At 41.4% G+C, this 26,445-nt stretch overlaps 1 protein-coding gene across 1 annotated transcript in view; it reads right to left on the minus strand.

Moving 5' to 3' along the window:
• The window catches only part of LOC115466858 (dynein light chain Tctex-type 1), an 80,284-nt gene that overhangs the window by 48,114 nt on the left and 5,725 nt on the right, over nt 1-26,445 (minus strand). The window contains exon 2 of the mRNA XM_030198416.1: nt 4,898-4,939. Coding sequence (XP_030054276.1) covers nt 4,898-4,939 — 42 coding nt within the window. The remainder of the gene's footprint in view (nt 1-4,897; nt 4,940-26,445) is intronic.

Here is a 26,445-nt window from a genome sequence, read left to right on the forward strand (position 1 = left end):
ATATACCTCTATCATGTCTCCCCTCAGCCATCTCTTCTCCAAGCTGAATAGCCTAGCCTCCTTAATCTTTCTTCATAGGGAAGCCATCCCATCCCCGCTATCATTTTAGTCGCCCTTCGCTGCACCTTTTCCAAATTCTACTATATCTTTCTTGAGATGCGGCGACCAAAACTGAACACAATACTCAAGGTGCGGTCGCACCATGGAGCGATACAACAGCATTATAACATCCTCACACCTGTTTTCCATACCTTTCCTAATAATACCCAACATTCTATTCGCTTTCCTAGCCGCAGCAGCACACTGAGCAGAAGGTTTCAGTGTATTATCGACAACGACACCCAGATCTCTTTCTTGGTCGGTAACTCCTAACGTGGAACCTTGCATGATGTAGCTATAATTCGGGTTCTTTTTTCCCCACATGCATCACATTGCACTTGCTCACATTAAACGTCATCTGCCATTTAGCCTCCCAGTCTCGTAAGGTCCTCTTGTAATTTTTCCACAATCCTGTCGCGATTTAACAACTTTGAATAACTTTGTGTCATCAGCAAATTTAATTACCTCGCTAGTTACTCCCATCTCTAAATCATTTATAAATATTTTTAAAAGCAGGGGTCCTAGCACAGACCCCTGAGGAACCCCACTAACTACCCTTCTCCATTGTGAATACTGCCCATTTAACCCTACTCTCTGTTTCCTATCCTTGAACCAGTTTTTAATCCACAATAGGACATTTCCTCCTATCCCATGACCCTCCAATTTCCTCTGTAGCCTTTCATGAGGTACCTTGTCAAACGTCTTTTGAAAATCCAGATACACAATATCAACCGGTTCCCCTTTGTCCACATGTTTGTTTACTCCTTCAAAGAATTGAAGTAAATTGGTCAGGCAAGATTTCCCCACACAAAAGCCGTGCTGACTTGGTCTCAGTAATCCATGTCCTCGGATGTGCTCTGTAATTTTGTTTTTAATAATAGCCTCTACCATTTTCCCCGGCACTGACATCAGACTCACCGGTCTATAATGTCCCGGATCTCTCCTGGAGCCTTTTTTAAAAATCGGCATTACATTGGCCACCCTCCAATCTTCCGGTACCATGCTCGATTTTAAGGATAAGTTGCATATCACTAGCAGTAGCTCCGCAAGCTCATTTTTCAGTTCTATCAGTACTCTAGGATGAATACCATCCGGTCCAGAAGATTTGCTACTCTTCAGTTTGCTGAACTGCTCCATTACATCCTCCAGGTTTACTGTGAAGTCAGTAAGTTTCTCCGACTCGTCCGCTTGAAATACCATTTCCGACACCGGTATCCCACCCAAACCTTCCTCGGTGAAGACCGAAGCAAAGAATTCATTCAGTCTCTCCGCTACGTCTTTGTCTTCCTTGATCGCCCCTTTTACCCCTCGGTCATCCAGCTGCCCAACCAATTCTTTTGCTGGCTTCCTGCTTTTAATATACTGAAAAAAATTTTTACTATGTTTTTTTGCCTCTAATGCTATCTTTTTTTCATAATCCCGCTTGGCCTTCTTTATCTGCGCCTTGCTTTTGCTTTGACACTCCTTATGCTGCTTCTTGTTATTTTCAGACGGTTCCTTCTTCCATTTTCTGAAGGCGTTTCTTTTAGCTCTAATAGCTTCCTTCACCTCACTTTTCAACCAGGCCGGCTGTCTTTTGGACTTCCGTCTTTCTTTTCTAATTCGCGGAATATGTATGGCCTGGGCCTCCAGGATGGTATTTTTGAACAGCGTCCACGCCTGTTGTACAGTTTTTACTCTCTCAGTTGCCCCCCTAAGTTTTTTTTTAACCGTTCTTCTCATTTTATCATAGTCTCCTTTTTTAAAGTTAAACTCTAACGTATTTGACTTTCTGTGTACAACTGAGGGGAGGCTTCAGAGGGGATGCCATTGGACTCATCCTCCAAAAAGTACAATGGACCCTCCTCCAACTCCCATGAGCATTCCTCAACCGTGCCAGACAAAAACTCCTCATGGGAGGGCTGAAACCGAGCCTGCCTCAACTTTGAGAAGCCATATACCCGTGAGGGGCATCGAGGAGTCGGCTCCCACGTCGACACCAGTGAAGCTTCCTCCACTGATGTTGAGGGGCTACTAGTCTGTGACACCAGGGCCACATGCAATGCCGGTGTCAGAGGCTGCACCACAGGCTGAGGGCCAAGCAGGGTCACAACAAGCAGCATGGTAGGCATAAGCACCCCTGATACCAATGCACCCCATTGAAAAAGGCCATCCAGCAGTTCAGGGAGCAAGGCCTGGATATACTCAATGAGGGCCAACATTGGGGAAGACTGGGGTGCAGGCTCCAAGACAGGCTGCAGAATAGATGGGGCCGAGATAGGAGTTGGGTCCTGGCTGCTTGGGGACAGATGCATCGGTACCTCCTGAACAGAGGGGGTGCGATCCTCCCTGCGCCGACGCTTCCCGGGTGCAGGATCCCTTGATGCCTCGAAGCTCCTGCACCATGCATCAAGGACAACTAATACCAATGCTTCTTGGTCTTCGCCCAGAGCTCAGCATCAAGACTCCTCCGTGCTGACAAGGACGTTGTCAAATCCTCATGTTGCCTTGGGGTCGGGTCCAACATTGGCCGGTTCCGGAGGTCCTGTCCATCAGCTGGTGTCCAGACAGGTGGAGACCCACTTGACGCACTACTGCTCCCAGTATCTCAAAGCAGCCATATGGACCGATGCCCATGCAGTCCTCAACGTTGATGCCGATGTCGAGGACTCTGATCTGGCTCCAAAAATCTTCACGTGTTGAGCCTCTCTGGACATCTGAGTCCTCTTCCTCATCTGAAGGCAAAGGTCACAGTTGGAAGATCTATGGTCGGGCCCTAAGCACTGAGGACACCAAGAATGGGTCTCTTTGACAGGGCTGGTGGTTGGGAGGTGGGGATAGTGCTGGGCAGACTTATATGGTCTGTGCCAGAGCCGGTGGAGGGAGGCGGGGCTGGTGGTTGGGAGGCGGGGATAGTGCTGGGCAGACTTATACGGTCTGTGCCCTGAAAAAGACAGGTACAAATAAAGGTAAGGTATACACAAAAAATGTCACATGTGAGTTTATCTTGTTGGGCAGACTGGGTGGACCGTGCAGGTCTTTTTCTGCCGTCATCTACTATGTTACTATGTTTGTCCAATTGTACCGGGTACAGCGCTTAAAGTCACTGGGTACATTAGTGGACATGGACGGAAAAACTTCTGTAGCCAAATCAAAAAACGCAATGATGCCTGAAAAAAAAGAACAAGGCACCAGAAAAAAGTCAAGGGAAAGACCCAACCGAAGACTAGGCCTAAATGCAGAATAAGTCAATAAAAAATAAAGGAAACTTGAAAAAGGGGGGGGGGGGGGGGGGGGGGGGGGGGAACTAAAACTGTACAAGAAAAGAAAAAGACTGAAGCCCAGAAGAGGCACAGTGTAAAAAAAATAAAAATAAAAATCACAAAAAAAACGAGAAAATGCAGGAAAAAACGAAGCTCTTTCAGATCAGGGGTGAACAGAAAGCACAAATGTAACCTCTACTCACTGCGGTAGAAAAACAACTGCGATAACCATGTCTTTGCGGCAGGCGGGAAGGCATCCTCACATGCGTGGTGGAGTGTGTCTCACACTCCAGAAAGCTCTGTTAAGCTTGTTATAAGCTCCGGACCGGGCAACGTGATGCCGCATTACCCATTTGTGAGAATTAATGGCCTGCTTGTCCTCGGAGAACAGAGACAACACGGTTACAAACTGTTTTAATTTCCCCCTCTTGGACCTCTTTCTGACTCCAGATCACACGGGGGACTAAAGATACCTACTTCACATAACAGGTTCTGTGTGGTTTCTTCAACCTCCATTGTCACCCAATCACAAGGAGGTCTGTTCTGGGTTTGCATTAGGGGCTGTAATAGAATTCTAATTCCCATAACTACTGCTTTCTGTCTTCCTGGATCTAGGTATACTCTGGGCCATTTATGTTCCCAGATAATGCTTATTAAAATTCTGTCTAACTTTCTCCAGAAACTGAGTGTATGTGATCTGCCTTGTAAGCTAAATGTAAGGTAAAGAGAAGATAGAATAAAGACAGAGATAGGTTTAAATAGATAGATACATTTTATTTCTTACCCAAAGACAAGTCTTCAAGTTGGTACAAGTACAGGCATCAGACTTTAATCAGGTACATTCAGCAGATAGATTCTGGGTACAACCGGACAGAGCTTCGCCGTCTGAGATAAGCGTTGGGGCGGATACCAAAGCTATGGCAAATTGTCCCCTCTTTTATACACAAACTCTCCATAGAAGTCAATGGTGAGATACCTAGCTCTCAATTTCTGAGATGATACTTTCCCACGCGGGCTTATCAGTATGTTTTGGGAACAAGTTCTTTTTTTCACATCTCATTTCTGAGACACCTGTTCCCTGTTGCAATAGTTTTCACATACTTTTCACACCATCTTAAGAACCCTGTATAACCTCTGTAGCCTTCTATACAAAACTAATAGACTCCATTTTGTTCATCTGATTTAAAGTGACAGTTGTACCTGTTTGTGTCAGAACTCATGGTTCAGACCTGCTTTTTACAGATATTTGGCCTAGTCAGTACTTTAGTTATTTTAGGCTTCATAGCCTTGGCCCTCACTATTCCAGTGGTAGATCCAAAGCTAGGCCATATATTAACAAAACACACATACGCAAAGGGGCTGCAAAGAAATCTATGAGCCTTTTTCCATATGCTTTCCCCATTTGTTTATATTGATTATGTTTACCAGCCTTCATTGGAGTACAAATCTGTAATAAAGTGTCAGATATGGGTAGAGAGCACAACTATCATCTAATATAAAAAGACAAGATAGCCTCAAATTGCTTGGCATCTTCAGCAAACAAAACCTTCACTTACCTCTTTAATGATATTGCTTACTTCATCAACAACAAATGAAGTCTGTTGGGACAAGAGAAACAAGGTTTTAAATTTAAACAATCATTTCTGATTTTCAAAATCGTTCTTATTCTAGAATATTTACTAGTATTTTAAAAAATAAACTTTTAACTAATTACTGCAGAAGAAGTGAATTTGTTAAAACCTGATGCACAAGCAGATGATGCTCTCCTTCCTGATGACCTTCCTCCTCCTAAGCAATGCAGGGGCTGCCATACTGGGACTGTTCTAGTATGTAAAGGAATAAAAACAAAAAAGGGGAAGGACAAGTGTGGAGGAAATCCGAAGAACTTTATTAATAATCATGAAACGACCCGACACAGCCGTGTTTTGGCATCTAAGCCTGCATCAGGGGTCAAACAAATCTTCTTTGGTTGTTACTCGATTAAAAACCAAGAGAAAAACTGGTTATGGACTTCCCTCAAATTCAGAAGTTTAAGAACTCAACAATAATACGCCTCAACAGCAATACACAGAAGTGACGTCAATAGTACTACTGACGTCACTTCTGTGTATTGCCGTTGAGGCGTATTATAGTTGAGTTCTTAAACTTCTGAATTTGAGGGAAGTACATAACCAGTTTTTCTCTTGGTTTTTAATCGAATAACAACCAAAGAAGATTTGTTTGACCCCTGATGCCGGCTTAGATGCTGAAAACGAATTCACAATATCAATGTCTCTGGTAACATTCAACAACTTATACACACAAACCAGGACTCATAGCCACCAACTTCAAGAGAGTGCTGTAAAACAGTTCACACCAGTATAATATAATAAAAATATTATTTATGTGTATAGAGTACCCTCAGATATTTACCACTATAACTGCAGTCAATAATGCTGCTACAAAGTGGCATAGCATTTCTTTCATTGGGTAACTCTAACAAATTTTTTGGGAGAGCAACATATGCTCGTTTTTATATGCTTCCCAATCACCTCAGTGCTATAAAATCACTTATCACTTTTAAAATTGTATATACTAGGTGAAAACTGTGCACTTATCTCTCAAGTTCTTGCCTCCTAGGCAGAACTATCTTGCCTTGCTAAAACATTCGTCAGTTGCCTTCCCCTGAAACCGCCCGACTCCGCGGGGTTTCAATCACTTTCCTCAGGGACAAGGGTTAAGGCTGCATAAATCTTTTCTTCCTCCTTCTTTTTTTCTCAAGCAATCCACAAGACAAGGCAAAACCTACTTATCCCCTGTGGCTTATAAAGCATCCGCATCCATGTAGGGTCGGAAATGACGTCATAATCACAAGTAACTTTATACAAACTACTTAAAAACAGACAAAAAGACGAGTTGCAGGCATCTTTACAAGCCACTCCTGATCAAATGATAGTATTCCATTCCACATTTTCATTGAGCCCCTGAGGGTTCATTGTCTGTAAGGTAAAGATCCACCACTGCTCATGTCTAGCTAGTGCAGTGGCCCGATCCATGCTGTTCATCCAAACAGGGACATGATCAATGATAAACCACCGTAGATCTGCAAATGTGTGTTTAAATTGCTCACAATGGGCAACCATAGGAGCTGTCATAGTTTTTGTAGATAATCTGCTTTTATGTTCTATTAACCTCACCCTCATATGTCTTATAGTGCGCCCTACATAATACAAATGGCAAGGGCATTCAATAATGTATACTACAAAAGATGTAGTACACATCGTATTGTATCTCAATTTAAATGTTCGTGACGTTTGTTGATGAGTCCACTGTGTCATGCTGTAAGTTTGACTGCAAAATTGGCAAGCACCGCAAGGTTGATGTATGCCATCTTCTCTGTTTTGATTATTGTATCCAGTGGAAGTGTGTACTAATCGGTCCCTAAGATTCTGCCCCCGCGTATATGCGATGCATGGCTGTTCTGAAAAAATGGTGTGGAAAGTTAACACCTGCCAATGGCTGTTAATAATTTGGGCAATTTGAGGAGCCATGGTAGAAAAGCCTAACACGCATACCATCCTATTTAATGGTTCCTTGGGCTTATCTGTCAGCAATAGCGATCTCTGCGCGAACCATGCTCGTTTGTACGCTTGTCGAATGCAATTCTCAGGGTACCCACGAATCCGTAATTTGTCCGTTAATAGGACAGCTTGTTGTTTAAAAGATATATCAGTGGTACAAATTCTCCGTAATCTTAAAAAGCTTAGATGCTGAAACATGGCCGTGTCGGGTCGTTTCATGATTATTAATAAAGTTCTTCGGATTTCATCCACACTTGTCCTCACTTTTTTGTTTTTATTGTTTTTAATTCGCGTGAGGATTTTCCTCTCCGCTTTTTGTTTGTTGTATGTAAAGGGTCATGGATTTGATATACCACCTTTCTGTGGGTACAACCAAAGCAGTGTACATATATTATATGTAAGTACTTTCTCTGCCTATCTTTTCTCCACCAGGTCTTCCTTTCTAGTTCTATAAAGCTAAACTTGTCCTTTAATAAATTGCCCAAAATTTTAATTCTAGAGATTGGCCTGTAAAATATCCGACACAGCCAAATACAAACACAAAAACCAGAATTTAAACCCACTCCTTCTGGCAAGCTATGTTATATGAATGATGTACCACATAATTAAAATACTGAAACGTATACAGACATCCTATAATAACAGTACTACGTACTTACCAGTATAATAGCACAATAATATACCAACAGACATTTTCTGCAGGATTCTATATACCAAGCCTTAATTTCCATGTGGAAATCGAAGTGTATTCTATAACAATGCACATAAAAACTAGCTAATCAGTGCTAACTGGCATTAAGACTTACACTCACAACTCGCTAAGAGTATTCTGTAATGTGGTATGCTTAAATTCTAATTTGTTTAGTTGAAAAGGGGCAATGTCCATGGACGAAGCGTGGGTGTTTCTAAAATCTATATGCGTTGTTATAAAATACAACTGCTCTGTACCTAATTTAGGTGTTGGAAGTTACACCAAGTAAAACATGGCATAAATGACCGCAACTAAATTTGGTCACGTGGAAAGATGCTTGGCGTATTTCATATACCGCGTGGAAATTTAAGCCTATTCTATAAAATATAAGTGTGCTTTACAGAATACATCTAGGCATATCTTTTTCTGCACAAATTTTTCAGGTGCCATATATAGAATCTAGCCCTTTATGCATAAAAAAAAGAAAGGAAAATTAGATTGGAAAAAAATAAAAAATAAAAATGCATAAAAAACAGATAACCATCTTTACCAGTTATAAAACAGTCCAGAGGTTTGCACTAATCTCACAAGTTAAAGGCCTATCAAAATAACCAGATTTCCAGCCCTATCTTCTAATAGGAAGCCTGTTGGCCTGTTGTCAAAGTTCAACAAGAAGAGAGTTCCAATGTGTGTGTGTGTGGGGGGGGGGGGGGAGGCTACACAGCTAAAAGCTATATGACATAAGGTGTAATCATAACCTTTTATGTGATAGAATTACCAAATAATTTCAGTTCTACGATTCTTCTATTCCAAATTATCCCAAAGGTTCAATGCAATAACATAATAAAGTCCTCTAATCAAAGGAGAATTACAATAAAATGCATACAATTTAACAAACAAAATCAACAAATAGCTGTTTCAAATAAATAAGTTTTCAAAGCCTTTCTAAACAAAGAATAAGAGTCAATTTGTCTAATTTGTAGAGGTATCTAGATCCAAACAGACACACCTTGATAAGCAAAAGAAAACTCTGGAAGATGTTTGCGATGAATATTCCTCACTAATAAAGTATCAAACAATGGGTTTGCAGGTAAGAGTAAAGGATCCCGGAATATTCAAACTATAAGCCTGCTTCTCAGAGGTCAGGCCATACAAGGATTTAAAAACAAGGCATGCCACTTTAAATTGTACCTTTGCTCTATCAGGTAGCCAATGCAACTTCACACTTTCATAAATGGAAGAGAAGTCTAGCAGCCTTTTTAACAGCCTATCTGAAAGTCCACAATATAGCGAGTTACAATAATCTAAATATGGAAGCAGAATGGCAATACTCCTAAAGCTCAAAGGACTCAACATGGATCAAATTGCCCTCAACTGTCTCAATCGAAAAAAAAATTCTCACCAGAGAATTAATTTGAAATTCGAAGACAAGATTAGACTCAACTAAGACACCAAGAATTTTAGATTTATCTTTGAATTTCAAAGTCTCACCAGACAACAGTGTAAAATCTATAGTGTGAAGATGTTCATATTGACCAAACCACATTACCTTCATTTTGAGCTTAACTAAGAAATTTTCATGGGCCCACAAATTTGCTTCAGTAAAATTCATATACAGACAGATTATTGTATCTTCAAACTTATCCAAGGCAGTGCAAAGGAGAAAGATATAATCTGCATATGAGAAAACAGAGGCACCCAACCCAGATAAATCAACTCTCAAAGACAACGGCAAAGCCTGAAGAACACCACAAAAGGAACAACATGATGCCAAGGTACTACTTCCTTTCGTTATACTACATGATCTCATTCTTAAAAACTCACCAAATTAGTTCAACACTCTACCATGGCCACCCAGGTCACTCATTCTATATAACAGCGTAGAGCATTGGTTTCCAAACCTGGTCCTGGATGCACCTCTGCCAGTGAGGTTTTTGGGATATCCACAATGAATATTCATGAGAGATATCTGCATGCACTGCCTCCACTGCATGCATACCTCTCTCATGAATATTCATTGTGGATATCCCAAAAACCTGACTGGCTGGGGGTGCCTCCAGGATCAGGTTTGGGAACCACTGGCTTAGAGTGATCAACTGCATCAAATGCAGCACATAAAGCAAATGGTAAAAGCACAAGTTGTTTCCCCTTACTTAACAATAACCTAATTTCTGAAACTAGTTCCAGTAATAAAGACTGTGTACTGTATAATGACCTAAACCCAGTTTGGGTTGAATGCAAAGCATTTGAAGAAACAAGAAAAAAAAATTGGTAAGCTGAACCAGAAATTCTTGAAGTTGAGCAATACATGAAATACTGGCAACTAGCCTATAATTTTCAACTTTAGAAGAGTTTGCCACTGCTGATTTTAAGATGGGGGTTAAAACAATATGAGACAAGTCATCTGGATAGATACCTTCAACAAGCACCACATTAACAAAACAGGTTAGTCCAGCAAATTACACTAGATGGAATACTTTTTAAACAACAAAAAAAGTTAAAAAAACCCCCAAAACCCTACCTTCACTAGAGCCGTGTCACTACTAATCTTAATTACCATGTACAAAGCAGAAGGAAAAGGCCCAGAAGCTGAAATCGGCACTATTTACAGTGCTCACGCTTGCTTATAATCATTGGCATAAAGACCTCCTGCTAATATAAAGGTGGATTATTAATCACAACTTTAATTAAATGTAAACACAATCACTACTTAACTTTAGTATTCAAACAGCAGCGCATGCCCACTTGAATCTTTTACAACAGTGGCTAGTGTTTCACAGTCCGTTAACAGATGAACCAGGGAAAATAGGCTTTATCTAGTGCACAAACAAAAACCAGCTTAGAATCTTCTTTAGTGATTAAAAAAATTTTTTTGCTGACTTTGAATGTTAAACATTACTTAGTGCACATTGTACTGCTCTTGATTCAGTGAACACTATAATATGGCAGGTTAGCATTTTCACTGATTTTTAATATCTGTGTCCAATCAGATTCAACCGAGGATCTAATTGGTCCATTCCAACGTCCGTCTACCACAGTGGCAAATTAAAAAAAAGAAATACATTTAAGACACTGCAACTATATCAATACTGCTCGCACAGCAAATTTTTTACAAAAATGCTGCAACATCTTCAGTAAAATATGAAACTCCTTCAGAATGTTAGAAATAATAAAACTAATCAAAAGAAGAATTTAATCTAATAGGATACAAATAATTCAGTTTGCATATCCATGTTTTTTCTCGCCGCTGCAATTGTTTTATTCTGTCACCCCCTTTCACATTCAGAGGTATGTGATCTATTACAAAATATTGTAAACCAGAAAACAGATTATTAGATGACAAACAATGCTCCATTATTGGTGCTGCCTGTCTCTATCTTCAATGCACTATGGTGCTCAGTTATTCTATTGGCTTGGGATATTGCCGTTCTGGACTCATGACTCTTTCTTTCCTGTGATATAATGTACTTACTTTCCTACTATCTATCTATCTATATATATATATATATATATATATATATATATATATATATATATATATATATATATAACTCACCCTCAATGTTCTGAAGACAGTGACGTCAGTGAAGCCAAGCCCTGACTTCCTTCAAAAAGGTTCGAAGGTTCGTGGTGGTGAAGCCACCAAAATCGCTCCAGGCCCCGCCCTCGAGGGCGGAGGAATGGCAGAACAACGAAGGGGTTGGCAGGGAGGGAGGCAGGGAGGGGGGGAAATCGCTACAGGCCCCGCCCTCGAGGGCGGAGCAATGGCAGAACAACCAAGGGGTTGGCAGGGAGGGAGGTGGGAAATCACTACGGGCCCCGCCCTCGCATCAAACGTCATGATGTTCAGGGCGGAGCAATGCCACAACAACGAAGGGGTTGGCGGGGGGGGGGGGGGGGGGGGTGTTGCCGACGAAAACCTTGCTAGTGCCCGTTTCATTTGCTCAGAAACGGGCCTCTTTTACTAGTATTATATATTTTGTAAAGTGCTCTAAGGAGTGCACTAAGTGGCCCTTTTACTAAGCCGCGTACGCGCATTCTACACGCATCAATTTTGAACTACTGCATGGCTACCATGTGGCCCGGGCAGTAATTTCATTTTTTTACGCGCATCCACTGAATGCGCCAGAAAATTTCCGTCATGTGGTGTTAACCGCACGGTAATCAGCATTGTACGTGCGTACACCATTACCGCCCGGTTAACGCATGAGACCTTGCTGCTAGGTCAATGGATGGCAGTAAAGTCTCGGGCCCAAAATGGATGTGCGCCAACTGTTATTTTGTCGCACGTCCATTTTTGGCCAAAAAAACCAAACAAACCAACAAACAAAAAAAACCAAGAGAGGCCTTTTTTGCAAGTGCGCTGAAAAATGGACCTGCGCATATCCAATACACGCGTCTACACCAGTGCAGGTCATTTTTCAGCATCTTAGTAAAAACGGTATATCAAGTATTATTAAATATGAAACTTTTAAATTGTCGATGTCTGACCTATGGAGAAATTAGATCTTACCTGCTAATTTGCTTTCCTTTAGTCCCTCCGGACCGGACCAAGATTGGACTGATGGGTTGTGCTCGCCTACCAGCAGGTGGAGAATGAGAAAAACTCTGACTCTAGAGAGCCAATAGGAGCCCTGGCCATGTGACCTTAGCCTCAGTATTTGAATAACAAAGCAGAAAAAAAGAAAGAAAGACCTTCTGTGCCGTATGGAATCCTAGCAGCCACAAAGCACTCGGCAATGCCAAGTATCAGAGCTCACCAGCAACTCTCACCAGAAAAGTGGTATGGCTCGATTTGTATTACAGCTCACCAGCAACTCTCACCAGAGAAGTGGTATGGCTCACTTGTACTATAGCTCACCAGCAACTCTCCCCAGAGAAGTGGTATGGCTCACTTGTAATATAGCTCACCAGCAACTCTCCCCAGAGAAGTGGTATGGCTCACTTATAATATAGCTCACCAGCAACTCTCACCAGAGAAGTGGTATGGCTCACTTGTCTTATAGCTCACCAGCAACTCTCACCAGAGAAGTGGTATGGCCCACTTAAGATTTTATATATATTCCATCAACTGAGCTCACCAGCAACTCTCACCAGAAAAGTGGTAAGTCATATTTAAGGTTTTATAGATATTCCAGCAACTGAGCTCAGCCATAACTCTCACCAGAGAAGTGGTATGGCGTATTTAAGGTTTTATATATATATTCCAGCAACTGAGCTCACCAGCAACCACCAGAGAAGTGGTATGGACCACGTAAAGTTTTGTATATATATAGTATTGTTCCACGAATCGTAAAGGAATGAATACATTTCCTACTTAATAAAAGAAGCTAAAGTGTTGAGAGAACATGGGAGGGGCCTGTTCCGGTCCGGAGGGACTAAAGGAAAGCAAATTAGCAGGTAAGATCTAATTTCTCCTTCCTTAGCGTCCCTCCGGACCGGACCAGGATTGGACTGATGGGAAGTACCAAAGCAATAATCTGAAGGGAGGGACCCTATGAAAACTGCAGAGAAATGTTCATGCTGCATAGGCCACCTGGCGACAACTAACATGTAGTGTGTCCCAATGAGCAAAATAAAATGAAACTAGGACTAAGTTGCCACCTTACCAATGTGCACCGAGAGCACCAAAAATCGCTGTAGTAAGAATAGAGGCCGCTTCTGAAGTTGTGGAATATGTTGTAATACGCTGTGGAACTGCCCTCTCAGTGAGAAATAGACATTCTCATTTCCTTGATCCGTCGAGATATAGCGGGTTAGAAACAATCAAACCCTTACGCCTACTGGCTAGAAGGACAAAACCAATAAGAAAAAACTGATTGGGAAAGGTGAAAACTCAACCGTAGAAGTATTCCACACATAGATCTACTTGCTGCAATGGCTACTAGGAAACACTGCTTGAAGAGGAAAACTTTATAGAAAAAGTTATGGCTACTAGAAAACAGTGGTTTATGAGAAAGACCTTAAAGAAAAAACAATGGCTACTAGAAAACAGAGCTTTAAGAGGAAAAACCTTAAAGGACACCAGAAGAAAAAACAGCCCAAAAAGAGGATCTACGAGAGCTGAAAGATTAAGATTGTGATTTGAAGACGATTTTGGCCTGTCGGGCGAAGGAGACTAAGAACCTTAAAGTAAACGAGAACTTCCAAAAAGACGAGGCCATATCGGACCTCAGAAACAGGAAAAAACTGCAAACTGCAGGAGAAGAGAAAAGAGAGTAATCCTTTATGAAAACCAACAAAAAATGAACCGCAGCATAGAAAGAACTACTGAAGCTGAGCCAAAACCGATGACCAAATAAAGCCTGATATGGAAGAAAGATAGGATTTTTTTTTTTTTTTTTTAAATACAAGCCAACACCTAGTGAGTAGACGGAAGAAACGCATATAGAAGGTTGAAAAACCCCTGCTGGACGATGGCGTCTGTCCCTGTCTCCGTCAAGACTGTTGCTGAACGGAAGAAGCAAGAAATGTTCGTGAGCCTGAAGGCAAAAAGAGATAGCCCTGAAGTGTCGCAGTGAGGAAGTAAGGCTGAAAAGATGAGAGTCCATTCACCTGAATGCAGGGTGAGACAACTAAGAAAAAATGACTACAAACTCAAGAGTATACTCTTAACTCCTCCTTGGCGGATGACATAACCCATTGCCATGGCAAAGACCAACATAGCTCTCTCCGCCTTGTTTGTCAGTAGGGAAAATAAAATTCACCCAAAGGTAAACGAATTGCTGTGGTCCCCCAGAAAAAAGTATATACAAACAAGCTTCTGCCAAAAAGTGTACTGCACGAAGCATCCCTATGACGGAACTAAGGTTCTTGAGATAACTAGATGACACTTAAATAGCGCGATTGATGACCCTGAGATTCCCAATAGGATGAAGAAAAATTCCTTCTTGGGAACTATAAAGTAAAATTGCATTCTGCAGAATAGAGCAAGGAAATGGCCGAAGGCCCAAGGTCACCAAGAAAAATATAAACTGGGATGTTTGCAGAGGAGACAAAAAACTCTGCGCCAACTTGACTAAACAAAGAGAAAATTAGAGATATCTGATGAGAGATCAAATGAGAGGCCTGGCTACAATCACCACCCAACCTAGAGACTGTAAGAAATGCAACACCCGGTGCGTGACCTGAGAACTCTGCTGATAAGACTTTCTCCAATTAGGCAGTCATCTAGGTAAAGATGAAATGACTCTGACAGCGCAATGAACATCCTCTTAGATCTATAATAGAACGGAAGAGAGAGTACTGCTGAAAATGACCGGTTAATGCTTAAGCAAAAAACTAGCCATTCTCTGGGTCCTGAGGAGAAGAGGAAGGGTGACCAAGGACACCAGTTAAATAGGGCTACAAACCCCAGCCCTATCTCTGTGGCGTTCCATAGTTGGGTAAGTTCCGAATATAGGAGTCCACCAGCTATGGTAGTACGCTCCGGACAGAAAAAATTGTCCCAGTATGAACGTCTGATTCACCGGCCTGTAATTTCTTGGATCTCCCTAATCCACATACCACTAAATCCACGTACCACGGTCATGCCTCCTCCCTCACTGAGATGTACCAGACTCACACACAATAGATATGAATGTTGAGCTTGTTTCAGGTTAAAACACAGAACCTAGGCCCAGGGTCCCCGGTGTTTCTAGTGGTGATCAGCCATGGCAAATATTGTATGTGTTAGTTTGCAGAATTACTGCAAAGCCTTGCTTTTGGAGCAGAGGTTTCTGTTCGACACTCTCATGAGAGTTTTTTTTTTTTTCCAAATGCTGTTCTGATTGTAGAAAGGTGGACCTTTGAGCTTTCCCAGTATGGCAAAACTTATGTACCTATGCCCATTAGATATGAATGCTGGACTTGATGGACTTTAGGCCTTTCCCAGCATAAACATACTTATGTACCTATGGCATAAATACACAGGAAGTGAGTGAATCCCCTTCCAATTGAAAGAAAACTCTGGAGTGAAGGCGCATAGAATGAAAATGAAAAAGGACAAACTTGGAAAATACCTGTAACGAAAAAAGTGAAGTTGTGCCATAGCCACTTGGTGAAGGCAGTGTAGATAAGACTGTATCTGAATTCAAGAAAGCTTGAGACAACATAAGGTCTCTAAGGAAGAGGAAGAGATAGCAGATGGTATGTATAGGCATACTGGACCAAACCAGGATGTTTATAATCTGCCAATGCTGAACTGATAGAGACAAACCCAAGTAGATGGTTTGAGGACCTTCCACTATTTTTAAGTGGGAAATATGCAAAATGAAAGGATGACCTTATTCTCTAAGTGACCATATGTCCTGTAAGTACCAGAAGAAAGCTAAAATGAAATATGAGCGGCTTCAAGGCAGTTGGAAAAGAAGGGAAGACATGAATAAAGCATGCCTGCTAAGGCAGCTGAGTGATTGGGAGCTTGGTAGACAGGACTGTCCCTCAGAGAATATGAGAGCGCTGATATATCCCCATGGCATCTGAACAATCTACTGTATGCCTATAGAGAAGGCTTCTTCAAGTCTGAAAAAGAAAACACTGTATAACACTACAGCCATTGAGAGTGATTCTTGAAAGGAATGAAGTTATTATGACAAGATTTGTAGAGTCCCAGTCAATTGACTATTAAAGACAATGCTGCACTTTGCACCAGGTAATGAAAAGGACACAAAAAAACAAAACAACCATAAAATTGTGTACTACAAATACCAGAGCTAATAGCCAAGTTACAAATCTAAAACCTAAAGCCAGAAAACCGTGAGAGATATCTATATATGAAAGGGACCCTTTAATCCAAATATTGTCTGCTTATATGATGTGGGTGTTATTAGAGTCCTGTTTACCTCACACAAGAGTGGAGACAGATGTTTAGGAAAAAACAGTTTGAAGGTGAGCTACACTTTGATGTGCAGCATAGCCTGCAACAGAGATCAAAGTTCTGTACTGAGAAAAAAAAATGGAGGGTGAATAAAAATGGGCGCCATTCGCGCCACTTACACAGTGGCGGCTCCCGAAAGCGCACCTGATACCTCCGCAACAAGCAGAGTAGGGCGGAATGTCAAGAAAGGAAAAATAAATAACAGCCAGCGAACTATGCTGCGAAAAACCAGAGAAAACAGAGAATCCGAATAAAACAGAACTCCGTAATAGAGAAACTGCAGCTGCAGCCTAAAAAGGCGGCCTTCCGCGCCAAAACTAAAAGAACGAAATTGCTGACAGCGCCAAATGAAGAAACTCAAAAGACACAGGTATCCACAGAAAACTTGAAGGAGCTGAGAGCGTTTACAGTCCGGCGCGGCGAACAACCGGCTGCAGCCTCCTCTGACTGGCAATACTCTCGCCACCTGAAAAAAAAAAACAACTTGTCGCGCCCCAATTTTTTTTTTATAAGCCTGCGCCCGCTGTCCAAACGCGAGGGAACAGAGGGAGAAATTCTGAGAAAGTGGCTTGTTAAAGGCCTCATCAACATTATTTTCTTCCATTTCCTCCCCCTCTTCTTGTTGTTGTTTTTTTTTACACAGCTAAATTAGCAAAGAAAAAACACTCAAGAACAAAAGAATAACCCAGAGCTGTCTGCCCGGTAGAAAACTGGGGATTGTCTTTTTTTTTTTTTTTTAAACAGCTAAGCCTGCTCGTTAAAAAGCTGGGGAAAGAAAATACTTGAAACCTCCTAAAATGGCTGCCTCTCCCAAAAACCATACACCTTGCTAACAAAAGGGTAGTCCTTCCCAGCTAAGTATGGGAGATGGGGAGAATAGGGGGGAGGGACTCGGGGCACCCGAGTGTAACACCCCCAGAGGCTGTAAAAGAAAGAAAAGAAAACCTTATCTGTCCAGCGTCTAATAGAGAATTCCTAGGCACAGAAGGAGAAGTAGCAATATTGTTTTTAATATTAGCTTCTAAAAGAGAAAGAGAAAGAGAAAGAGACTAAAGGGCTCGCTTCCTACCTGCTGGGAGACTGAGAAAATACTGAGGCTAAGGTCACATGGCCAGGGCTCCTATTGGCTCTCTAGAGTCAGAGTTTTTCTCAGTCTCCACCTGCTGGTAGGCGAGCACAACCCATCAGTCCAATCCTGGTCCGGTCCAGAGGGACGCTAAGAAAATAAAATTTCCTTAACATTGAATGCAATAAATTACGTAACTTGTGAATCAGATCATGTATTTTAACTTGTAGAACTTGCTGCCCACTGTAATTTTGAAAAAACAAACTGTAAAACAGTGAAAGTTTAGACGCCTTTCACAGAGAGCAAGTTATGGCTAGGATGTCGCAAAGAGAGAAATATAAAAGAATACTTGGGCATGAAATAGGCTTGTGTTTCCATCAATGGTGGGGACTCCCCTTGTTTAGGATGCCGGATTTGTGACATCACTGACTACTTTTGGAATCCAGTGAATGGCAAGTTCTACAAGTTAAAACGCATAACAACTTGTAGATCAGATCATGTAATTTATTGCATTCTATGTCCGTGAGGGAAATTCTATAGTCTGTCATCCAGACAATTTAAAACAAGAATGACTGAGCACCATGGCGCATTGAAGAGAAAAAGCACCAACAGTGGAGCATTGTTTGTCATCTAATCATCTGTTTTCTAATTTACGATGTTTTGTAATAAATCCATACCCCTGGAATGTGAGAGGTGGTGACAGAATAAAACAATCGCAACAGCTAGAACAAACATGGATATAGAATTTTTTGCATCATAGAAACATAAAAATCTGATGGCAAAGGCCAAATGGCCTATCCATTCTGCCCATCCTCCGTAACCCTTAACTCCTCCTTTTCCTAAGGGATCCCACATGCTTGTCCCATGCTTTCTTAAACTCCGATAAAGTCCTCATCTCCACAACCTCCACCGGGAGGCCAATCTACGCTTCCACCATCCTTTCCGTAAACGAATACTTTCTTAGACTCCTCCTAAGTCTATTTCCTCTTAACTTCATTGTGTGCCCCCTCATTCCAGAGTTTTCCTTGATTTGAAAAAGGCTCTCTTCCTGTACATTAATGCCCCTGAGACACTTAAAATGTTTCTATCATATCTCCTCTTTCCCTCCTCTCTTCCAGCGTATACATCCTATTGGTTTAAATTCTTCTACTGATTGGCTTTACTATTTCTAACATTCTGAAATGGTATCATGTTTTGCTGAAGATGTAACAGCATTTTTTAAAACATTTTTTTCGAGGTCACGTGACGCCATGGTGCGGGGCTGACGCTGGAAAGCTAAGCTCCGCGCACACTCACCCGGAAATCAGATAATTTGACTTACCCAGGGAGCGAAACGCCACAATTTTGAACTTAAAAGGTGGGAAAGCGATTGGCGAGTAGAGATTGAGTGAAGAAACCGAGAATGGCAGCGAAATCAGTGAGAAGAGAGCGAGACAAATCGAAACCGCCAGAAACCAAGATGGCCGACCAGCGAGACCCCGGCGAATTAGCGGTGGGTTCCGCATGGCTGACGGAGATCACGGCCGAGGTTACAGCGGCGGTCGAGGCCGCTTTGGACAAAAAGCTTCAGCAATTGCTCGATAGGGCGGAGGAGGCTCATGAGCGTATAGACAGTATAAATATGGAGCTAGATGAAGGATTACAGCGGATTTCAGAGTTGGAGGAGACGGTGGGGCGCAGAAGGAGATCAACAAGAAACTGGAGAGGAAAGTACAGGATCTGGAGACAAAGATCGATGACTTGGAAAATAGGAGCAGGCGAAATAACCTGCGTTTGGTTGGCTTGCCAGAATCGCTTATTGATAAAGATCTGCCTACCTTTTTGGAGGATTGGCTGCCGAAATCATTACATATAGAGGACAAACTACAGAGTTTTTGTATTGAACGAGCCCATAGAGTTGGGCCTCCGAGACAGCCTGAGAACAGGCCGCGCGTAGTCATACTAAAAGCTCTGAACTTTCGGCATAAACAACAAATTCTGGAAGCGATAAGAGGAGGCAAAACTCTCACCTACCAAGATAAGAAGATCCTTTGTTTTCAGGATTATTCTCAGCAGGTGCAGGCGAGGAGGAAGTCCTTTGCCCCTTTATGTACGGACCTTTTCAATAAAAAAATAAAATTTGCGCTCTTGTATCCGGCTAAGCTGCGTCTCACGATAAATGGAGTTACCAAATTTTTGGACACAGTTGAAGCAGCTAAAACATACATTCAACAACATGGTGGAGAACAGACCCCCTAATGGGAAGGATATAACTACAGAAGCATTTGAGGGAGTTCTACAAGACGGGGGCTTACTTGAAACTAATTTGCTACGGGGAATCCTCCCCGGAAAACTTTTTGATTTCTCTAGGATGGAACATTGAAGGATGAAACAGAGATTCAGTTACGCCCTGATCAATGCTTGAATATATGGGATATTGTAGACGATATGATATATATATACAACAGAGGAATCAGACATGGACTGTGGAATATAATATTGAATTACAAGGGTCGTATGTGCATGGAGAGGCGGAACGCAATATGAGGCTGAAAGAATATACAGAACTGAATCACAGCACAGGGTGCTGAACCATTGCTAGGATGTGGTGAAAGAAGATGATCAAAGACTGGTATACGAAAAGTGATATGTAAATTTGTGAATAAGTTGGTGGTTAAGACTGGGAAGAGTTAGAGGGGTTAATAATCACGGCAGGGTGAGTGTAGGGGTTAATAAGTGACTAGTTCTTGGAACAGGAGGGAGGGAGGGAGGCTTTGAAGGATGGGAGCTGGGGGGGAGAGAGGGGGGGGGAGGAGAGATAGGGGGATACATAAAATTAGGTTAACAGAACCTCAATTAGACATATGGAGTCAGAAGAGAAATATGAGTGAGTTGAATGAGGAGTGGCTGCTTGTACAAACAGCGGGAGTGGTGCTGCTGGGACACCACGACTGCTCTTATGTGAATGTGGAACAGTGGCGGATGCATAAGCGAGACTTAGGAGACTGATGGGATTAAGGATATACTCTTGGAATGTGGGGGGTATCTCATCTCCCATTAAGAGAAAGAAAATATTACATAGTCTTAAAAAGAAAAGAGCGGATATAGCACTTCTCCAGGAGACACATCTGTCGTCTCAGGAGCACCTTAAGCTTAAAACCTGGTGGGTGGGAACAGTACTGGAGACCCCAGCGGTGGGAAAGAAGGCTGGGGTAGTGATTTTGTTTCATAAATCACTCCAGGTTGAGGTGGGGCAGACATGTATTGATGCCGAAGGGAGATATATTCTGGCACAGGTCAAGGTGAATAACACTACCTACCTCATTAGCAACATATATGCCCCTAATGTGTACAGTAAGAAATTCTTCCATTCTCTCATAAGCAAGATACAGCAATTTAATGTGTCGAAGAAGATAATTGGGGGTGATTTCAATGTAGTAGCCGATCCCACCATAGATAAATCACATCATATAGCAGGTGCGATGGGAGGGATAGATAAAGGTATCAATTTGATATGTGGGGCTGTGGGAGTGGTTGATGTGTGGCGGGTTCTTAACCCTAATACTAAAGATTTTACGCACTATTCTAGAGCTCACCACACGCAATCGCGAATAGACTACATACTGATAGATGAAGACAGCTTTGCAGACATCTTAGAGGCAGCAATAGATCCCACGATAATTTCGGATCATGCGGCAATATCGATTGAGTTTAAAGATCTGAATTCGCAAAGCAGAGAGTTCAGATGGATATTCCCCTTAGATCTGTATTATGATCAGGATTTTAGGCAATTTATTAGGAGAAAGTGGGAAGAATATGAACTAAATAATGAGTCACATATGGATACACCAATACTGTTCTGGGAGGCTGGGAAAGCTGTGTTAAGAGGTGAGATCATAGCATACAGTGTCAGAAAGAAAAAACAGAGAGATCGAGAGATCATTAGATTGGGGGAGCAGTTGGTGCAATTGAGGAGGGCATACGGACAAGGGGTAGCAAATCATATCCGAGAGCAACTATTAGCTACTCAGGTAAATTTAAATGAACTGATACATCAGCGAGCCAGTAAATCTGTTGAATATTATAAATATCAATTGCATAGATTTGGGAATAAACCCGGGAAACTCATGGCAGGGCTGGTGAGGAAGATGAAGGGGCAGAGGAGAGTGTTGGGGATCAAGACACAGAGGGGGAACCTAGTGCATAATGACACAGAGATAAGAGATGTATTTAAAGATTATTACGCTAGGCTATATGCCAAAAATGATGACGATGATCTAGACCCTGATATATATTTAGAAAATATTAACAAGACGAAGATCTCAGAACAACAGCAGAGGGAGCTAAATAAACCGATTGAGACGGAGGAGGTCCTTAAAGAAATTAAAGCCAGTGCCTTGCATAAAGCGGCGGGACCAGATGGCTATAGGGCTGAATTCTATAAAATTCTAATGCAGGATATAGGAGGCCCTTTAACAAAGTTCTTTAATAGATCAGTCGAATTAGGTGAACTTCCACGGTCTCTGCGATTAGCGGATATTGTGGTGTTCCCAAAACCTGAGAGAGATCCGACCATACCAGACTCATATAGACCAATCTCACTGATTAGTTATGAAGCTAAGCTGCTAGCTAAAATTCTGGCCTCAAGATTGGCAAAAGTGCTACCAAGCATAGTGGCGACCCCTCAGGTGGGATTTATACAGGGGAGACAGAGTGGGAAAAATATTAGACTGATACTGGCATCAATAGAGAATGTGCGCAGAGGGGGTGGAGATTCCTTATTGATTAGTTTCGACGCCGAAAAGGCGTTTGATCGAGTAGAGTGGGAGTTCTTGTTTGCTTCACTAAGAGCGTACGGATTTGAAGGTTACTTTACACAAGCAATATCTATATTATATAAGAATCCTATGGCGAGAGTGCTGGTTAACGGAGCGTACTCTCGAAATTTTGTAATTAATAGAGGTACCAGACAGGGATGCCCTCTGTCTCCCTTACTGTTTGCTATAACGCTAGACCCGTTGATTAGAGACATCATGAGTAACCCTGAGATTGAAGGTATAAATCTGGGAACCAGAGAATTTAAGATATCGGCGTTCGCCGATGACATTTTGGTTCACCTAGCTAAACCGGAGAGATCGCTGCCGGTATTGATGGAGGTTTTTGAAGAATATGGGGCCTTTTCGGGATTTAAATTGAATTTTCAAAAGTCAGAGGGATTGCCCACAACAACTCGGGTAAAGGAGAAATGGGAGGGTAGGTTCCCATTGAGATGGGCGAACAAGGAATTTAAATACTTAGGCATAACACTGACAAGTGATATGAGTAGCTTATATAGACAGAATATTGACCAGTTACTGCAATATACGCGGCATAAATTAGCAATATGGGAGGGACTGCCCTTAACTTTAAGCGGGCGAGTGGGTTTGTTTGCAATGATACTTTTCCCAAAATGGCTGTATGTATTAAGACAATTGCCACTAGTCATACAGACTAAAGATATAAAGAAGATTCGAGGAATGTTGACTAGATTCTGTTGGAGTGGGAAAAAGGCTAAAGTTAAATTGGAATATCTCTATGGGAAAAGATGCATGTTGAGAGTACAAAGATACCAAAGGAATGGAAACATCATATTTTATTGCACCCAATGAGAAGTATATGGCAGTACATATTGAGGAGATTTAATAAAAACCCACGATGTACGGATCTCCTCCCACTGGTTGGGAATGGAGCATTCGGACCAGGGAATACGTGCCCGAAATTTGCCAAGTGGGCACAGGAGGGAGTGGTACTAGTGGCAGATGTTATGCAAGACACGGGAAAGATTATATCAAGAGAAACCTTAGAGGGCATGGTGGGAGTAGAGAATGTGATATGGTATGATTACTGCCAGATCCACAGCTATATTGAGAAACTACATAGGGGAAAATGTGATAGAGGGATATATGAGCTGCTGGTGAATCTGTTTTTGCCACAGGGAAGAGAACAGACCACGGTATCCATACTATATAAACAGTTAAATTTGATAGCCAAGCATCGTAGTTACGAAGCAGTGGCAAGACGATGGTCTGAGGATTTAAAGGTAGAGATCAGCAGTGGAGATATAGTCCAATCTCTAAAGGAGATAGTACATAAAGTGGTGAGTGCCCGATATAGGGAGATACAATTTAGAATTGTTCTGAGGGCATATATGTCTCCCATACAGGCCTATTATGCAGGTAGATTGCAAGAAACACATTGTAGTAAATGTCATTTTCAGAGAGCAACACTATATCATATGTTTTGGGGATGTCCAGCCATACAAGATTTCTGGGGTCCAGTGCTGGAATACTGTGAGGCCGTGCTACACAGGAAGCTTTGGTTAGAGGCTAAAACTGTAGTGCTTGGATTAAGGGGAAGAGGGTCAACACTACGACATAAAGAAAACATATTTATCTATAAGGTACTAATGGTTGGGAAACAATGTATATTACAACACTGGACACAAGACATAGGGCCCTCCTTCTGGCAATGGAGGAGCTCGCTTCATTCCTTGGTGCGAATGGAAGCACGTGCTATGACTAGTAGTCCTAGAAGTCTGGGAACCATACGTACAGGCTTTATCAAGCAGAGCTCGCAGCTTATTGGTGAACACACTCATGGGAGAGGAAGGTAGGGGAAGATAAATGGCTTTATATGTTACATGGTTAACGCTGATATAGAATTACATGGTATAGGTACAGGGGGGGAGGGGTGGGGGGGGGGGAAGGAACATTTAATGAAACCTTTGATGACATTCTAGATTAGATTATGATAAGAAACAAAACGGAAAAAACAGACAAAGAGTTGTATCAGGTAAATGTTTATTGATTATATTTGCAATTGACTGTAATATCAATACAATAGCTTCTTCTTTTATTATTAAAATAAATACAGAATAGGGGTTGGGGGGAGGGAGGGACAATGTTATATGACAAAATTTGATGGCTGTATGTACTGATACTTGTTTTAAGTGATGTTCCACTGAGTTATATACAAATGTTTCGAGATTGACATGTTCCGGTGGCTTTGTACTTTTGGTGTGGTCATCAATAAAAATTGTTAAACATAAAACATTTTTTTCATGAGAGCAAAAAGTAATTGTAGTGCTTTAAACACTTTTTTAAAATTTGCCACCATGGTAAACAGACATTGGAATGGACCAATTAGATCCTTGGTTGAATCTGATTAGCCAAAATTAGATATTAAAAGTCAGTGAAAAAAACCAAACTGCCATATTATAATATTCACTGAATCAGGAACAATACAATGTGCAGTAATATTTAACATTCAAAGGACACTGTTTACTAAGCCACGCACACCTTTAGAACGCACTACCCATACGAATATAATGGGTGTCTCTATCGTTAGCATGCACTAATTCTTAGCACATGCTAAAAAGTTAGCACGCCTACAGCGTACCTTAGTAAACAGGGCCCAAAGTCAGAAAAAACTTTTATGGCGAAAGTAGATTCTAAGCTGGTTTTTATGCACTAGATAAAGCCCGTTTTTCCTGATGCAGTGGTTAATGGACTGTGGAACGCTAGCAACCACTGAAAAGATTCAAGTGGACATGCATGCTGCTGTTTGAACACTAAAGTTAAGTAGTGGTTGTGTTTAAATATAAGCTTTTGTTTCAGCTAGAATCTCCTTGTGGAATGAGTTATCTGGCCAGCTTAGTCGGTGCTCTGATATTAAGCAGTTTAAAAAACTTTTGGAAATGCAACTGGTTCTGCATGTTGGTAACTGCATATAAGTATGCTGTTTTATGCTGAGTAATGTCTTTATATTGCTTTTGTAATGATTATGAATGTTTTTTATGAAACCACCTAGTTATAGGTGATATATAAGGTTTTTTTAAAATAAAATAAATAAATAAGTTGTGATTAATAATCCACATTTATATAAGCAGGAGGTTTTTATGCCAATGATTATAAGCAAGCGGGAGCACTGTAAATAGTGCCGATTTTAGCTTCTGATGCTTTTCCTTCAGCTTTGCACATGATAATTAAGATTAGTAGTGACACAGATCTGTTGAAGTAGGTTTGTTTTCACTTTTTTGGATATTGAACTTCACTCTTCTATGCTTATACTTTTGTATATAATACTTTTTAACAAATAAGATGGACAGATATCCAGAGAGCAAGATTATTTGAAACTCTTAAGAATACGGGTAACTGAATCTGCTTCAACAGGCAGAAACTGACTCCAAAGTCTGTCCCCTGGAATATCATTACAATCACTAACCATACTTACACCTACACTGAAGGAGATAGAAGACATGGAAATAAAAGAAAGAAGACATGGAAATAAAAGAAAGTCTAATATTGTTTACTTTCGTTTGAAAGTGATCTGCCAGCTCATCCGCATTGGATTGTAAAATGGTTAAGTAGTCAAAATTGATTCTGTAGAAATCAGTGTAGTAAATATTTTAAAGAGAGATTTAGAAGAGTTATCTGACCCATCAATCAACTGCTCAAAATAATTCTCAAAGTAGCACCTAATCCCCTGTGTCCAACTTGTTTAAGTACCTTGGTCCCCAGATTTCTTCCAATTTCTTTCTAATTTCCTATACTGTTTCTTAAGAAACAGCAGACCTTCAGGAAACCATGGATTTGTTTAGTTCTAACCTTGTCTAAACTGGAGCAATTTCACCTAGGATCTCCACTACTGTATTATTCCAAGACTGTAACATCTCAATTACTTCCACCAGGTAACATACTCTCAATTATTTGCCAGAATAACTCTGGATTGATCTTCCTACACTTACAGGCTCATTTTCGAAAGAGAAGGACGTCCATCTTTCGACATAAATCGGAAGATAGGCATCCATCTCCCAGAGACATCCAAATTGGTATAATCGAAACCCGATTTTGGCCGTATCCAACTGCAGTCCGTCGCAAAGACGCCCAAATTTCAAGGGGCTGTGTCAGAGG

Source organism: Microcaecilia unicolor, chromosome 3 (genome assembly GCF_901765095.1).
Source record: "Microcaecilia unicolor chromosome 3, aMicUni1.1, whole genome shotgun sequence".
NCBI classification, from domain to species: Eukaryota; Metazoa; Chordata; class Amphibia; order Gymnophiona; family Siphonopidae; genus Microcaecilia; species Microcaecilia unicolor.